Consider the following 18,475-nt stretch of genomic DNA (forward strand, 5'->3'; position numbering starts at 1 on the left):
AAGCTGTGACTTTGGACTTAAGTTATATTTTTGCTTTTACTTATGTTGAGAACATATCATTGCATGCTAAGTCACTTCAGTCGTGTCCGACTCTGCGACCCCATGGACTGTAGCCCGCCAGGCTCCTCTGTCCATGGGTTTCTCCAGGCAAGAATACCGGAGTGGGTTGCCTTTTCCTTCTCCCAACATATCAGTGGAAGAATATATATTTAAAATTGTTACATAATATCTTCCTGGCTAAATGAAACTTTATGTAGGCTGTATCCCTAGTCATACGTTTTATTTTACAGATGGTTGTATCTTGACGTAGCCACAGGTAGTGAATGTTACCATGTTCTGCCCAAACCTCCGTCAGGAACTGCCAGCAACCAACAGCTTTTGCTCATCAGCCATGTACAGGAATTGTCCTTGGCTGAAGGAAGTCGTCTCAGCCAAAGGCATGTCCCCTTTCTGGACACAGCCAGCATCCTTTGTTAAGAACAAAATTGCCAAGACCCACCCCCTTGCCAAAGCCCCTCTTTCTCCTCTCCTCTGAGACTCCAGGTAAATCTTTGCACTCACCACCTGTCCTCTCCATGCTTCCCTGTGGGTTTCTTCTAGCCTCTCTTCCAGTTCTCCAATAGCTTTTAACTGTCAAATCTGACATTAAACCTACTTCCATAATTTCTAGTTTTTTCTTTTTTTTCTGTCACTTCTTGTGGTTAATTATTTATTGCTTTTTGAAGTTTGGCTTTATCTCCATGTTTAAGCATGCTCAATCATGTCCAACTTTTCGCTACCCTATGTTATGTAGCCTGCTAGGCTCCTCTGAGGTTGTTTTGTGTTTTTTTTTGCTTAAACTTTCATTTGAGAATTTGTTTTTTGGAAATAATTGAGAACTAAGATGATGGTAGCTTTCTTCAGAATGAGGTTTTGTTTCCTCTGAAAGACCTTGGTATGCCATAATCCCAAAAAGTGAAGCTTGAGATTCTTGAGTTTCCTCTCCAGAGTAAGCCCTTTGGGGACCACACCCACAAAAAGGAAGCGGTGGTAGGTACTGTGGCCTGTGTTACTTAGCGCACGGAGGATGGGCTAAAGAGGAAGGTGCATCTTGCTACTCCAGAGATGATACTCCGTATCGCTCTGCTCCCCTCGTCTGTCACTACCTGAGTGAAAATGCAACAGAGATGCCTTTATAGCTCCTATCACACAGCTCTGTTTTAGCTGCAAAGACTGCTGGAAAACTAGCATTTTAAGGTGTTGTAAAGAGTGTTGCAGACAGAATCCTAAGACAAGCCCCATGATCTCTGCTTCCTAGGTGTTGACATCTCCAGTTAGGTTTACTGCATGGCCAAATAATTACGCAGAACTAATTAAGGTCCCAAATCAGCTGAATTTGAGTTCATAAGGGAGATTTTTCTGAGGGTCTAATAACATGAGTTTTAAAAATTTTCTCCAGCTGGTAGCATAAGATGAGAGAGATTCCACGTGTGAGAAGGACTGAACATGCCACTGCTGCCTTGAAGGTAGAAAGAGCCACACGGCAAGGCAGTCTAGTCCCTGGAAGCGGTGAGCACTGGCCCACCTGCCCTCCCTCCAGCAGCCAGCAAGGAAACGGGCTCCACACAGCAATCACAAGGAATGGAACTCGGCAAGTAATGGGTAGGAGCTGCAAAGCAGTCAGGCCACCGCTGTGATTCCCGTCTTACGAGACTAAATGCAGAGAATTCAGCCAAGCCATCCTAAACTTCTTACGTTAGAACTGAGAAACCATAAAGGAATGTTATTTTAAGCCACTGAGTTTGTGGAAATAATAGTCATTCTTTGTCTTCCACCAAGATTCACAAAGGGGTAAAATGTCCCAAGTACAAAGGTTCAGATACTGGGTGGCCAAAGTGAACAATAAGGTGTTTATTCCAAGGGTTAATAACTGAATGATTTGAGATAAGCTATTCAGTCATGAGGTTTTGTGGAAACTCTTAAGAAATAGGATGGCCCAGTTCTTAAAAATGCCCCAGCGTTTTAGAGCAACTGAGGCCCACAAAAAAGATCAGACAGACAGCTTTCATACTAGCTACAGATACCTTTTGAGTAGAAGTCTGATTTAGCTCAAAATGCAGCAAACTTAAATGTACTAAAATGAACATGTCCTACAGTAAATTAAATCACATCAGCACGAAAGAACAAGTATATACAAAATCTTTATAAACTCACATTTTTGCCAAAAGTGTACAAGCAGTCTCATTTCACTGGGACAAAAAATATTTTTGTTCTCCACAGGTCACTGAAAGAAGTCATTGTACAATTCAGAGAAGCTATACATAGAAACTGAACTGGGTGTGAAAAACAATACTGTGTCACTTACAGTTGAACTGAAACATTGTGAATGTGTTAATACCTGCTATAAAACAATGTTTTATCTAATAAACGGTATTAACCCGCTTGCTAAATAGGCTTTGACTTACGCACGTATTTCCAGAACTGTTCAACATCTCATACTGATACAGGATCCATACAGTTGCTAATTTTTAGTTTTAATAGGGTGTAAGCAAAAAATAATAGAACTGGTCTCTTTGCAAAGCCACACATTTACTTTCCTTCTGTGAAAATGACCCATTAGTTAAATTTTTTTAGCCTCTCCTCCAAAAAGTCTGTGGTGTTTTACCAACCCTGAAACCTCACTAGCTGAGTCCATGGCTACTCTCCACTGACAGACTTGCCCAGACCTCAAGTTGCTCAAGACCTGGAATATCTATACCCAGAAATGTTCCACTGATAAAGGACAGTGGTCCGGGGTGACGCAGCCACAGGTGCCACCCCACCACGGGCTCAACTGCTGCAGTGACAGGACACAAAGCAGGTGAGCCAGGCTCGCTCGCCTCCGGCACTGGGCTTCTGCAGTCACACAGGTAAACTGGTTGGCAGACAGCAGCTGGGGACATGGCAGACAGGACCTGAGTCCTTGAAGGGTGTTCCCTTTGCCAGGCCCTCTGTGGAAGAGAATGGAGTAGGGGTGGAAAGTAGCTGCCCATAAAAAAAATCATTCCTCCCCCTCACTCTTCCAAACCCTCCATTCCCTCTTTATGATAACATTCAATTATAAGAACTCTTCTCTCTCCTTGTACTAGTGGAAGAAATAAAGTTCTACAGATAAGAGTTAAGAGACTTCAGCAAGCAAGGCCTTTAGTGCAAATAAAATGAGTTCCCATTAAGGTCAAAATGTTATGTTGTAATTAAGTACCATGCTGGCTTCTTGATACCTTTTAAGGTCCAATTTTACCTTCTTTGAAATGGTTAAAGTATGTTTCAGCCAACTTCCTTCTGCAAATAGGAGTAGGAACTGTCCAAAACTTCATGTTATTGAAGGCAAAGCGGCCTCACGTCATCTAATCAGCTCAGTTGAGTCTGTTTTTAAAAAGCAGGACCCTTGTCCTATATTCAAGATTTTCTCACGTACGTGAGGCATCTAAATTCTATGTTGTTAGAGTAGCCTATGTTTTATTAGAATATATTTACCTAAGACCAGAGTTAGAAAGAAAAATCTTCTAAGGCTCCTTCCCTTCCAATGAGGAAAGGGGTGACAAAAATTCAAGTGTCAATTTCCCTTTTCTGAGAAGAGGTTTAGAAAGGCTGGGCTCACCTTCAGAACTCTAGCAGTTCCTTTTGAAATCTATCAGATCTAAAATATAAAAGTCAGGAAAAATAGTTACAAAACTGGGCATTTCTTAAAGACATAAAACCTTGGTAATACTGGAAGAACCATGTGAAGGAGATGTTTAAAGAGAGCTAATATACATTCTTGGTTAAATGAAGATAGAGAAAATGAGGATGCAGCATCTTACATATATTTTCTTTTTATGTCAGGACATGATACAATGAGGAGTCGCTGAGGCAGCCTGATCCCTGAAGTGAACTGCTCAGCTATTCTGTTAACCTAAAGAGGTTTGCAAAAGGATTGCTGTGCACAGACTGAGCTTTGCGGACTAACCGTGTCCAGTAGCTGTTCTCCTGAGAGAACAGAACCACCTGGCAAACTTAAAGGCAAGTGTTTCCATTCTTAACTAGGCTATGTTAAAATTAACATCAAAACCAGCTCTGAACCAACCAGCCCACCATGATGTAGTGCAAATCTCGCAGTGGCAGAATACCCTCGGAAAGGCTACACGTTGGTCTCCAGTCCCAGCAAACGTCCCATTCTCTCCACATTCTTATCAATTGTAGCTTGGCACGTTATCTCCTTAGCACATTCCATAGGAAACCAGCCCCGTTCTCCATCTCGAAGTCTTTCCCCTTCATACCAGCCTGCAAAAAAGAGCAGAGGTCTCAGGGGACACCAAGTATTTGGAGGAATCTTGATTGTGTTTGGCTCCAAGGGAGGAGCGTAGGGGCAAATTTCAGAGCCAGCATTCTGCCCCAGGTTGGGTACCACAGATGACGCAAGGTGAGGAGAGAGGTGGAACAGAGGGAAACCTTTCAAGAGGGGATCAATGGCATGTCATGATGAAAGGCAGGACATGATCAGAGGCCCTGAAGTCAGCTGGTTGGGAGAGTTTAGGAGCTTGGGCTGAGTTGAAGAAAGGAATGTTGATGCTTTGGGTAGCGAGAAAGTAATTTTTTTTACTTTTATTTTTTTATTGAAGTATAGCTGATTTACAGTGTTTTGTTAGTTTTAGATGTACAGCAAAGTGATTCAGTTATATATATATATATATATATATATTTTTTTTTTTTTTTTCAGATTCTTTTTTTCCCTTAAAGGTTGGTTATCTCGGAAGTCTCGAACTGTCCTGATTTGTTTTCATTCCTTTATTCTGTTCCATGGCAGTGATTTCCACTACTGTGTATTCCAACTCACTTATCCATTCTTCTGCCTCATTTATTCTCCTGTCGATTCCTTCTAGATATGTTTTTCACTTCAGTTATTGTATCCTCCCACTCTGGTTGTTATCTTTTATAACTTTTTAAAACTCTGTAACTTCTCTGTGCATCTGTTCTTTCCCATATTCTTGGGTCATCTTTATGATCATTACTCAGAATTCTTTCTTGAGTAGATTGCTGATCTCCACATCAGTTAAGTTGCTTTTCTGAGGTTTTATCTTGTTCCCTTGTCTGAAACATATTCCTGCGCCATCTCATTTTGTCTAAACTTCTGTGTGTTTTTTTCGTATATTTGGAAGGTTAGTTGTGTTTCTCAAACTTGGAGAAGTGGCGCTCTACAGGGGATGTCCTGTATGTCTCAACAGTACACTCCGCTCACTCACATCACCCAAGGGCCAGAGGCTAGCTGGTGCCTTCCCACTGGTAGGTGGACCTGGGTCTTGGCTCTCTGGTGGGCCAAGTTAACATGGCCAATCAGCAGGGCCATGTTATGGGTTGTGTCTACAGGTGGCTGTGGGTTCAGGAATTCTTTAGGGAGCCTGTCTGCTTATGTCTGTGGCTGTGTTCCTGCTCTGTTGATTGGCTGGCCTGAGGCTTCCCATTACTGGAGCCTCTGGGATGTTGGGTAGAACCAGGTCTTGGTACTAATAAGCCAGTATGTCAGGCACCAGGATTATCATGTGGTTGAACATAACCCAGTATGCCTGCCACCAGTGTCTATCCAGACAGTGAGCCACAGCTGACTCCTGTTTCCTCAGGAGAACCTCCAAGACCCGCAGGTAGGTCTGATGTAAATTCCTGTGGAGTCACTGCTTTTGCCCTGGGTTCTGCTTACACATGACCTTGTGTATGTCCTCCAAGAGTGAAGTCTTACTTCCCCCCGACCTGTGGAGAGCCTACACTCCCACTGGTTTTTGAAGCCAAATCTCTGGGGGCTACTCCTCCTGATGTCAGACCCCCAGGTGAGGAGCTTGAAGTGGGGCTCAGCACTCACTCCTGTGGGAGAACTCTTGTAATATAATTGTTCTCCAGTTTGTGGATTGCCCACCTGGGCGGAGGGCATATGAGATTTGCTTGTATCGTAAGTGCACCCCTTGATCTTGTTGGGTTTCTTCTTCTTTGTCTTTGGATATACAGTATCTTTTTTTGGTAGGTTCCAGTCTTTTTATTGATGGCTGTTTACCAGTTGTGATTTTTGTGTGCTCAGGAGAGGAGGTGACCTTAGAGTCCTCCGACTGTACCATCTTGTCCCCCATCTGACTTAAATGAGGAAGGAGGAAACTCTGGAGCTGAGAACTAGGTCACTGGGGGACCAGGAAGGAAGGAAACCTTTCATGGTTCCTTTTGACTAACAGCCATGTAACTGCAGCCTATTAAAAAACATTTAGAAACAGTAATGTGTAGATAAAGGAGAGAAAGGTGCATAGGAGAAAACCAAAAAGGTTAGGGAACATAAGCATTGACAATAAAATGAGACCCTGAATGCCGGACCACCACCACCCCACTGAAGCACTCCCACTCACCATCGCTAACACGCTGATAAATAAGGACCACATCCGCCACCTGCAGAGAGAGTTCATCTGGCTGCTTGGCAGTAAATGATCGAATGATTTCCACTTGGGTCAGTGCTGAGGGGGAAAGAGGACATAATGAGAAATGAAACAGGGACAAATCAATAATTTGCATTTACTCAGCCAGCATGGATAGAAAAAAGGTAGGCTCCAAAAAGAAGCAGAAATGAGTTTCTAGGAACTCCCTTACTCGGCCCAGAGCTTCAGTTAGAAGCTCAGAATCAAGAGAGGCCTTTTATGATACATGAATCCCCTCAAAAATAGCCTTGATAAGTCATTAGATACATCACACAATACAACTAGAAACAGCCACGGGGGAAACTGAGGCAAGACAGATTGGGTATGTGCCAAGGCCATGCAGCTGAGGATAAAATCCAAAATCTATGCAGTTCTCCTGGTTCTCACCCAGGGTGCTGCCCCAGCCCACCTAGAAGCACCTGCGAGCTGCCAGAGAAGTGTAGAAATAAAAGAAGTTCCAGCCAAACGTTAGATCCTAACAGACAAACTTTTACTTCAGTGATTTGGTCCTGGCTGACCTGAGTTCTTACTTTGTTTTTTAATATAAAACTTGATTCCAGAGAAATTTCAAGCCAGTCACTAAAGCTTTGACTTTAAGCTGTGATTTGTGAGTGCTCCAGGAGATCCAGTTTTGTTGGCCCAGTTCTTTGAATTTGCCCTTCCAGCTAGAATCACCCAGAGCAGCATAACGTCAAAGCAGAATGCTTAGCACGTGGCACTACCCTTCACTGTGTCAGTTCCTAGCTCCCTAGAAAATTAAAACATTTTTAATATTATTTAATAACAAAAAGTCAAAAGGAAGGGTAAAGTGATTTACCTTAAGGTTAAAAGTACACTTTAGTATGGAGAAGGTTTAAATATGCTACTACTGCCCATTAACAAACTAGAAATGGAGGAGCTTGATAGTATAAGCAAGGCGGTCAATGTACATTTAACTTTATTCTATCATATTATATAAATGGTGCACCTAACTTGCAGGTGATTTAAGAGACTCAGGAAGGCTATGCAATGATGTGCCACATTTATAGAGCAAAGAACTGCACTTGAGGTTGGAATTTGTCCCCTTGTCTTCCAAAGCGGGGTGCACCCAGTGCTGATGTGGGGCAGCAAGAAGGAAACCTTGGAACTTAAAAGCGGGTAGTGTGGAATTTAACCACTAACAACCCAGCAACCAGCAGGGGGCAGAGCTCTCTCTGTTTCAGATTGTCAGCCCTCCGGGTACTTACAGGTCCGATCTGGAGGCTGCTTCCCACTGCTGTGTCCCAGGGCGGTTATCCAACGGGCTCGCTCACTCCTAAACGCAGGGAACATCCAGTTTAGAGATTCGACAGTGCTTAGATACAGAATGAGGTATATTCTAGAATGTAAAGGCTTCTTTCCCCCAAAACAGGGCAGAGATTCTCTAGAAAGGTAAGCACTGGTCTTCAAAACCAATTTTAAAATGATAATCTGGAAAATGTAAATAAGCCCCAAACAAGTCATTGTCAAGAGATTCTGAATGACTCTGTCTTGTTATTAAGTGGAATTTCTCATATGATGGTTTGTTGTTGTTGTTTAGTTGCTAAGTTGTGTCTGAATCTTTTGTGACCCCACAAACTGGAGCCTGCCGGGCTCGCCTGTCCATGGGATTTTCCAGGTGAAAATACTGCAGTGGGTTGCCATTTCCTTCACTAGGGGATCATCTTGTTAACAAATAGCTGATTACACTAATAATCGCAAAAAGATACTCTGTACACTCACAATCTGACATTTAACATTTCAAAATAAAATTTCATGAAAAAAAAAAATCCTAGTAAATCTATCTCTTGCCACTCCCTCCTCTCTTTTCCCTGCACACACACACATTTCCAAATAAATGAGAAAACTGGAAAACTGACATATTTAAAGTTGTTCTGTCCTCCTACAACAAACATTGCCAAATGTAAGCCTTAGTGAACTAGAAATTCTCTGTTCTCAGATGCTTAAAGTGATTTAGTGATTACAGACAAAAGAAATTTTTTAAGGTTTAAAAAAAAGATTTTTTTATATTACGCTATAATTATATGAAACAATAATTATTTAACTAAAAGATCAAAAGTTTAAGATGAGCAAACATTACTCTGTAATACAGTAACCCCAAGTTTCTGATTTGGACAGTCAAATATTAGGACTGTGATTAAATAAACCACACAAACATATACACTTTAAAATCTTTTAGGAAGCATTTGTCAGACATACCACTTGAGATACATTATTTCCTTTAAGTTTCCCAAAAGCCTGTTCAAAGGATGAGAAGACTAAACAGAAGTTCCAAGGTAAGTGACCCAAACCAAGGTCAGTTTCTACTACTATACTCTACCTAAGTAAGGGATTAAGAAAGGGATGCCTTATAATAATACAAAATAACCAGATGGGACCTAATAAAACTTAACAAGGTTTTATACAGAAAAGAAAACCATAAACAAAATGAAAAAATAACCTATGGACTGGGAGAAAATACTTGCAAATGATGGGACCAACACGGGCTTAATCTCCAAAATATACAAACAGCTCATACAGCTCATAGGGCTTCCTTGGTGACTCAAGAGAGTGAAGAGCAATGAAGGAGATGGGTTCAATCCCTGGGTCTAGAAAATCGATCCCTGGCTCGGAAAGATCCCCTGGAATAAGGGAATGGCTACCTACTTCAGTATTCTTGCCTGGAGAATCCCATGGACAGAGGAGCCTAGTGGGTTAGAGTGCAAGGGGTCACAGAGTAGGACTCAACAACTAACTTTCTCACTTTCATACAACTCACTTAAGAAAAACCCAATCAAAAAATGGGCAGAAGACCTAGACACTTCTCCAAGGAAGATGTACAGGTGACCAGTAGGCATATGAAAAGATGTTCAACCTCACTAATTATCAGGGCTCCCCTGGTGGCTCAGACAGTAAAGAGTCTGCCTACAGTGCAGGAGACCCAGGTTTGATTCCTGGGTCGGGAAGATCCCTTGGAGAAGGAAGTGGCAACCCACTCCAGTATCCTTGTCTGGAAAATCCTATGGACAGAGGAGCCTGGCAGGCTACAGTCCATGGGGTCGCAAAGAATCAGACATGACTGAGCGACTAGGCACATAAAAAGATAGCCTCACTAACTATTAGAGAAATGCAAATCAAAACTACAATGACGTATCACTTCACACCAGTTAGAATGGCCATCATTAAAAAGTCTACAAATCACAAATGCTGGAGAGAGTATGGAGAAAAGGGAACCCCTCATACACTGTTGGTGGAAATGCAAGTTGGTACAGCCTCTATGGAGGTTCCTCAGAAAACTAATGAGAACTACCATAAGGATGCCTTAACAGCCTGGACGTGAAAGATGCTTCTGTCATTCCATCTTTATTCTCTGACATGTATCCATCCTTCCATCCAGACCAACTTGTTATAGTCGGGAATTTGACATGCTGTTCCATACCTTTCCTATTCTTCTCAATCTTGAGTGTGACCTTTCCTCTATTTTTAACCAAGCTGTGTCCGCTCATTATCACTACTTAGTTCCCTGTGGTGGCTCAGTGATAAAGAATCCACCTGCCAATGCAGGAGACGCAGGTTTGTTCCCTGGGTCGGGAAGATCCCCTGGAGAAGGAAATGGCAACCCCTTCCAGTATTGCCTGGAAAATCCCATGGACAGAGGTGCCTGGCAGGCTACCGTCCATGTAGTCACAAAAGCACTGGACTAAACAAGATCATATTATTGAAGAACATGCATAAAAAACTGCACTATTAAGTGTATACAGATCTGTAAGTATTACTTAGGTACAACCATGTACTCACACCCCCAGATCAAGACACAGACCTACCAGGAGGTTCCTTTCTGTTCTTTCCAATCAATGAACTCCCGCAAAGGTAACTGCTGTTCTGATTTCCATCACACAGACAAGTTTTGCTTATTTTGAACTTTATGAAAATGGAATCCTATATTGTTGTCCACTTTGATATATCTGGCTTCTTTTGTTCAAAACATTCACCCAATATTGAAAACACAAGGCTCATCTCCTCCAGGTCGGCCTCCTCTGAAGCATGAACCACATTTCTGACGTCATCTCGTTCTGGTAATGCTGTCCCCAGGCCCCCCTCCACATAGCTCTGTCACACTGCTGGGCAGGTACATACTTCCTGAAGGCAAGCACCTTATTTGTGTATCTGCCTGCACATAACAGGAACTAGTAAACACTGACCTCTGCTAAATTGTTACTACGCATTGCACACTGACCCCATCTTTTATGGGCTTATCTGTTTCTCCAACTGGGCCATAGATGCCTCCAGGACAGGAACTGGATCCTGTAAATAGTATCAGGGATTGTGTATATGCCAGGTATGGTGCTTTTTTGTATTTAGTGAGTACCATCTCATCTTTAGAACAGTTTTGAAAATTATTACCATTTTTTTTTTCAGAGGATGAAGCTGAAGTCTGGAGTGTTAAGCACCTGCTCATAGTAAAACTGCTAAGTGGTAAAGTCAGACTGTAAGCCAGGCAGCCAGGGATCAAAGAGGTGGCGCTCCTTAGCAAGTGCTCACAAAATAACCAGGGAGGCAGGAAGGATAGAAACTGCAATTTCCTGAAAGACAGACTTACTTAAAAGAAAAAAATGAGGCCAATCCCTGGTTGAGCTGCTGTGTCAAGTAGTAATATGCAAAGTTCATATAGAAACTCGTGACACAGCCTTGCTTTTAAGAACTTCATCTCTCTCTAATACAGGCCCAGGGCTTTAAGGAGGTTTTATAAGGAGCCAGTAAAGCACTTCCTCTCTCCATACAATCCCTTTGTTAGGTAAGGGATTTTTTTTAATTCAAGCTCAATGAGAATTTCTAAAGTACAAAGGCAATTGAAAACTAAACAGTATCTTAAGGATGGAAGCGCTGTTTGCCAAGCGTAACCTGAAACGATCCATCTGTGTCTCCACACGCCATATCCAAACCTGTCCAGCTCACCATAGCATCTTCACATGGCCCTTACTGCCGTCTGCAGTCCTCAGCGTGGACCCTCTCTGGCCCTGAGTGACTGGTCTCAGCAGCAGCCTCACCCCGCAGCCAGCTTCCAGAAGTCCAGATGAAATCTCGCTCCTGTGGCATACTGCCTGGATGCTAATGGCATCCTTTAGACACAGCAGCCCCTCACAGGGACTCCAGGGCACAGAACAAGACACTCCTTGTTGCCTTGCTGAAAGGAGCCGCTTCTTGAAAGGGCTTCAATGGGATCAGCCCCACCCCCTCTGAGATGCCATCAAAACCGCACGACATTACCCGGGGCTTCCACAGACTGTGCCAAGGAGCTCCCGCCTGTCATGAGGCGGAAAGCACTGCATCTCTAAAGCAGGGAGGAGACTTGCTCCACGTAAAATGGAATTCTAAGAACAAGAAAACCTTGGGTGTAGACATACCCATTATTAAATTTAGATATCAGGTCCAGGGCTCAGAAGCAGACAGCTATTTTCTCTAGGGACAATGAGACAACACAAATTAACAGTCCACACCAAACCTAGTTCATTGAGATTTCCCTCTGCCCAAACAAAGTGCCAGAATCGACAGTCAGTGCCACTAATGGAGACCCGAGGCAGGTCAACTTTTAAGGCACTTCTGACTCCTCCTTTCAACCGGCATTCACCAAGTCCTTGCCTTTGCAGGAGCCCTGTGGTAGGCAGGGGTTGCTAAGTGAGTAGTACGGGGTCTCTTGCTCTTCACAGCCATCAATGAGGGATCAGAGCAAAAGACAAACACACAGAATCCAACGCATCCTGCATTGTGCTGGGATGGCGCCTTCTCTGTAAAACCCATCTGACCAGGAGAGAAAGGGGACTGAGCTGAGGAGAGACCCCTTTGACACAGATATCTGGAAACGCAGTCCTTTCTCTCTACATGCGTGAAATGATGCACCTCCAGTTCCCCACTCAGGAGTCAGCCATCGTAGCACCTTGACCTGTCCCTTATATGATTATGCACAGGTTTAAACTTAATTGCACAAAGGTCAAAGACATAGCCAAGCTGGACTTTCATTGAATATCAGGCATCTGCTAGAAAAGACTGATACATCCTGAGAAAGAGGAAAGCAGACTGAAACAGGCAGGAGTGTGGATGAGATAGAAGGGAATGAATGTGCCCACGGAGGGCTTCACTACTGGAGGGGGTCGTCCTGGTTTTTCAATAGAAGCCCAGAGACTTCAGCTGCTGTTTGACCTTCCTTTATCCCTTTTAAAATGGCATTTGACCAGACCCCTTTTGTGCTCCTTTTCACAGCCTGCAAATTTACTTATGGTTCCTTTTGAAACTCCTGTACCCATGGCCTTTGGAGAAAAAGTCCCCTGAGCCTTCCTAAGGTGACCATGCAGACCGCTGTTTCTGTTCATTCTCTCACACATTCAGTTCAACGAGATGAATTCAATATGTGATCCAAAGAAAACCCGCAGGGCAGAAAACATTTTCATGAATGCTGTGCAACAAAGCCTTATAAAGCTGTACCAGCTCAACTTATTTTAAAAACTCTAACCAAAGCAAAGTAGTTCCCCTAGCTCACTAAGAGTTGTAAAATTCATATTCTGTGACATGTCATATAGTTAAATCAATTGTTTCTTGTCTGTCCTATCAAACAGCTCATGAAACCTAGTCTGGTCCATACATCCTAGAGTTAACTTGAAGTGGGTCAACTACCTGTTTCCTTTAAAAAAAAAAAAAAAAGGCCAACGCCATCACCTGCTCTCGTTTTCCTGGATATTAATGATGAGGAATCACGAAAGATTAAGTATCCTGATGGGCACCTACAAATGTAAAAGATTATTAGACGTAGATTCAAAAAATACTACAACCTAAAATAATTTTTTCCCATACAAAGTGTCATCTCTGGATTTTTCTTAAAGGGTGAAGAGTAGGTTAGACACACTATTTACAGTTTTATTCCATCCTATTTACTTCCTGTTAATTAAGTCATTAACAGAAGCAGGAAGAGAGCAAAAGACTGCCTGCAAACAATGCCCCTTTATCAGGAGGCCCAGGAGTGGGCTGTCTGAATGGCTGACAGGACTAACGACATCCATTAGGCATCTAGTTCATCTTGTGAGACAAATTTTGAGAAGGACCTCTGATTACAGCTTAAGGTGATTATATCTTATAGCAAAATAGAAGATAAAAGTTTGTGTTCATTACTAAACATGTCCTGCACAGGCTGGACCCAAATGCCATCCAAATTCCACTGAGAACACAGGAAGCCAAGGACACCACTTGCCACAGCCTCACTCCATGCCAGCTGCAGCTGTCTGGGCTTCCTTTTAATGAAGGCAGACAAAGGGGGCTCCCGGGCTCCAACATTCCTCTTGAAAGGCCAGGGGGAGAAGCGACAGTAGGAAACCATTCTGCCCTCGTCCTTTTATCAAGGGTCAGCTTCTGTGTTTTCCACAGACTATTGTCTCATTAATAATACAGTGACTTAAGATCTTTAAAAAGCAAACAGATATAACAGTATGGCTTAGAGGTACATCCTTAAAATGGTTTAACCACATCCCTGAGAACAAATGTTGCAAAACAGGTGGAATTTAGATAACACTTGCTCTAGCAGCACAAAACTAACAACAACAAAATCCCAGTGAATAGAGATTGAGAGAGAAGCAGTATTTCCCTGCACTTGGTTGCAAGTCCACCTTGGCTTGGATATAGAAAAATGAATTAGATTAATTGTGGGGCAATTCCAAAAAATACTCATTGGGAACCTGCTATGTACCGAGTGAGAAAAAGACAAAATAAGCCGAGTGTGGGCATTAGTAGTAAAACCATGCAGAAGCGGAGAGAAGAGTTAGAGGCTCTGAGGATGCCTCAAAAGGTAAAGGATATGCGGTTGTCCCGGGGGGAGGTGGTGGGATGGAAACATGTAGGAAGATGCAATACACTTTCATTCAAGAAGAACCAGTCCAGGATGGATCTGTTCAGACCTAGAAGCATCAGAAATGGTACCACGTCTCCCAACTGGATAATGTGAAATTAAAGAAACGGGCATGTTAGGGGAAGCAGAAGGTACCAGTGATGACCAGTTTCAGAAAGGCTGCATTTCTGAAGGGGAAGTGGAGAGGAAAGGTTACATGTGGGGAAAAAATGAGAGTGCACAGATAACAGGTTGAGAAAAATTCAAAAAAGAAGGGTCAGCATAAGAGAGCTGGATGGCTAACGAAATGGCATTAGAAGTAAATAAAAAGGAAATCTGGGCTGCTGGGGGTGGTCCCCAGGAAGCCATTGCTCATCTTCTGATGCAGTGCCCTCAACCGGGCAGCAGAGGAAGACACCATACTGAAGATGGTTAAGGAGTAACTCAGTGTAGGGCATCAGCTGCTCAAACCAAAGCATCATCGATTCCTCTTTCCCTCCCGGCTACCCCAACTCATCCAGTCCTGAAGCTGGCCCTGTTGCCTCTGCCTCCACGGTATGTTTCCATCTCCTCTCACAGACCACAGTCCATGCTGCCATTTGACTCATATAATAGGACCCTAACTGCTCTCCCCCATGAATCTCCTGCCTCCACACCTGCCTCTCCAGCTTATGCAATTCTAAACCAGTGCTTCTCGAAATATCTGGGGTGAACTGGTCTTCACCACCCCAAGACCCCCACCCCTGTTCCAATTCAGTGTGGACCAACTGTTCTCAAATACAATGAAAATGAGTTGCTGTTGAAATAATCACACACTCTGATACTGCAGAAATGTCAAATTGCTGTATGTTTTTAACTGTTTCCCTCAGGCCGGGCCAGGAACAGTTTGAGGACTGGCAGCCCACAGAGCCTACTGGAATAGCTCTGCTGGAATGCTCCAGGCTCCCAGTGTCTCAACTACCCACTCTCCCCTGACTTACTCTGATCTAGTCACTTTCACTACGTTCAGGCCAAGTTTCATGGCAGTTGGGACATGCTGTGCCCTCTGCATGGACCATTCTGGCCATGCCCTTTCCCACAGGTATTCACCTTCATCCCTCAGGGCTCAGTTCAAATGTCCCCGGAGACGTCTTTCTGCGCCATCTAATTTGGAGGACATTCTCCACCCTAGCACCTAACACTCACTCCAGAACACACTGCCTGACTTTACTGTTGCCACTGCACTTTTTTTTTTTTCCACTTATTTTTAATATTAGGTGAAGAGGGCTTCCCTGGTAGCTCAGTGGTAGAGAATCCACCTGCCAATGCAGAAGACATGGGTTTGATCCCCAGTCTGGGGAGACCACACGTGCTGCGGAGCAACTAAGACCGTGCGCCGCAACTACTGAGCCTGAGCGCTAAGGTCCTGGAGACCTCGGTTGGGGGCGGGGGGCGTGGTCAGGAGTGGGAGAGCAGAGGGCGGGTGAGACGGGACTGAAGGGGAAAAATGAACCAACAAGCATGGCGCCTGCAGCAAGCGCTTGGAATTCTCGGGAACAAGGCCGCTCGGTGCTCTCAGGAGCAGCGCTGAGGGGCTCCCTGCAGAGGAAAGACCTGGCACCGGGAGCGAGCCCAAGGACTGAGACATCTGGTAACTTGAGGAGTTCCAAGAAGGGTATTCCAGGAAGTGGGAAAAGTGGGCAAAGGAACAGAAAAGGAAGTTTTTAAGTGGAAAATAACCTGGGGGGTGCAGCATCTATTCAGCCTTATAAAATATTTCAAATCACATGATGCCCTAAATTTACCGCAGACCTTTTCCTTTTTTGAGTCTGTGGACTTACACACTGCACATTTTAGTAGTTTTTCACATTTGATGGCAACTGGCTTCCTGGAGTCTCCCCTTCAGGTCCAGAATAAGGCCAGGTGGGAGTGGGATAGTCTCCTGGCTGGCAGCTCTCAGGAAGAAGCTTAACGTTATTAGAAGGCTAGAATCAGAAAGGTCAAGGTCGAGTCGCATCTTTGTCGGCAACCCATTTCCTGTGTGATTTCAGGCAATTCACTTCACCTTGTGGAATCTCATCTGATATCTGGGGAAAAAGCCGAGGGAGCTGGACATCAGGCTTATAATGAGGGTCACTACATATTGTCTAAAGATGCTCTGGAGAGCCAAACGGGGCTCTTCTTAATTTTGCCAGAACAGACATAACAATGATCCCGAAGAAACCAAGATGCTGTCTTACTTATATGTCATCTTACTTATTACGTGCTTCAAAACTCTGAAGCACCATCCTCGAGAGACACCCACAGCTCCCTTCTTCATGCTCTCTGGCTGGCTTAGTGTCTGGCCCATCCCAGATGCTTGCCAAGTGTTTGCCCCACTTCCTTTCAGTGAGCTTTTCTGCATTCTTTGTGTAATCAAAGCTATTAATCTGTTCTTGCACAATTCCACTGTCTTATGACAGCCGAACTGTCCCTGTGCCAAAGAGCCGCCCCCTTCCTATTGCTGCTTCCTATTCCCAGGTGGCCTCTACTAAGAACAGTTTTTCAAAGAAGGTAAATATTTAGGTACAGACCTCATTCTTTTTCAAACCAAAGAATAGCCAAAGAATGTAAATAATTGATCTGAAATTCTGCAATTAATCAAGGCCAGGGTGGTGATAAAAACCTTGTTTTCTCAACTAGATTGCTAATGGACTATTTTAACCACATATAAAAGCTAAAAAACATTCTCACCTATACCTTTTGCAAACCTTAGATGCAAGGAAAACATTCTACAAAACCAAAACTCTGACTGTTCAAAACCATGTAGCCCAGTGTCAACCTGCACATTTCCAAATACAGCATATGACAGCTTGCCAGGATTTTAAACAGCTGATTTGAAAACAAAAAAAAAAGTGCATTTTGACTGTCCTGTTTTTTTTCAGCACCAAAGTATTTGTCCAGATTTTTACTTTGCAACTGTAACTGAGTTGGGATCAGGGGAGAATGAGGGAGTCATTCCTTCCATACCCAAGGAGAGAGCTACCCGTTCACATCTTCTGGAAAGTTCTCTTGCTATTAAAGAGCTACAAATATGAGTCATACCCACGGGTTTATGGGTGACACAACTAGATATTCTGAGAATTTCTGGTTGAGGAAATGAACATCCATTCAGTCCACGGCAAGAAAAAGGGTGGAACATGGATACAGAAAGTCCCAGGAAAGGACTGAGCGTTGGTATAAAAACTGGACGTGCCGGCTTACTGCCTACTCTCTTGGAATAATCTCAGAAACCAGCAGCAGAGATTACATAAATTATGGATGAGACAGTCAGGAAAAGATCTGTTGATATGTTGGCAAGATCTGAATAAAGAACAAACAATCCTTATAAACACAGAGAAAAGGAAAACATAAGCGAAACCAACAACACTTTCTCCCTTATTAAAAATGACACGAATGTCTTCATTTCTGAATAATTCTTTAGAATGTCTGGACAAGCAGTCATCTCTGAAGTGTTTAAGACTTATTTTCATCCTTAAAGTTCTTTAAGATCTAAAGTTCAGACGTACTAAATTCTCTTTTTTGAGAGAGGCTTCCCCCAAACAGAGGAGATCTAGGTCTGTCTTTACACGCTAAGGGATTTAATCATCTTTTTTAATATAAATTTATTTATTTTAATTGAAGGTTAATACTTTACAATATTGTGTTGGTTTTGCCATACATCAACATGAATCTGCCACGGGTGTACACGTGTTCCCTATCCTGAACCCCCCTCCCTCCTCCCTCCCCGTACCATCCCTCTGGGTCGTCTCAGTGCACCAGCCCCAAGGATCCTGTATCATGCATCGAACCTGGACTGGCGGTTCGTTTCATGTATGATATTCAGTCAGTTCAGTTCAGTTCGGTCGCTCAGTCATGTCCGACTCTTTGTGACCCCATGAATCGCAGCACGCCAGGCTTCCCTGTCCATCACCAACTCCTGGAGTTTAATCATTTTTAAGAGTTGAAGAAATGTCTTCAAGAAATGCCTCAGCCCTGGCCTTAGGTGTGTCCCCCTGCTGGTCACCTGCACAACCCAGTAAGCACCACACCCACCAAAGGTGCCCTCCCCAGATGTGCAAACACAGAGGAGCATCCTTGGAATGCGGCAGGGCTTTCCAGCCCTTTCCTGGAAGAATTCTGGGGCCTGAGGAAGAGGCATTTC

At 43.6% G+C, this 18,475-nt stretch overlaps 1 protein-coding gene across 2 annotated transcripts in view; it reads right to left on the reverse strand.

Annotated features, from left to right (window-relative positions):
* Positions 1-2,160: 2,160 nt before the first annotated feature.
* The window catches only part of ARHGEF26 (Rho guanine nucleotide exchange factor 26), a 162,628-nt gene continuing 146,313 nt past the window's right edge, over positions 2,161-18,475 (reverse strand). For both annotated transcript variants that reach the window (XM_027543198.1, XM_027543192.1), the window contains 3 exons: positions 7,673-7,740; positions 6,381-6,485; positions 2,161-4,281 (listed from right to left, as the gene is read on the reverse strand). In XM_027543198.1, the coding sequence (XP_027398999.1) occupies positions 4,139-4,281; positions 6,381-6,485; positions 7,673-7,740 (316 nt within the window). In that variant the 3' untranslated portion in view covers positions 2,161-4,138. The remainder of the gene's footprint in view (positions 4,282-6,380; positions 6,486-7,672; positions 7,741-18,475) is intronic.

The sequence above is a fragment of the Bos indicus x Bos taurus genome, chromosome 1 (genome assembly GCF_003369695.1).
Source record: "Bos indicus x Bos taurus breed Angus x Brahman F1 hybrid chromosome 1, Bos_hybrid_MaternalHap_v2.0, whole genome shotgun sequence".
NCBI classification, from domain to species: Eukaryota; Metazoa; Chordata; class Mammalia; order Artiodactyla; family Bovidae; genus Bos; species Bos indicus x Bos taurus.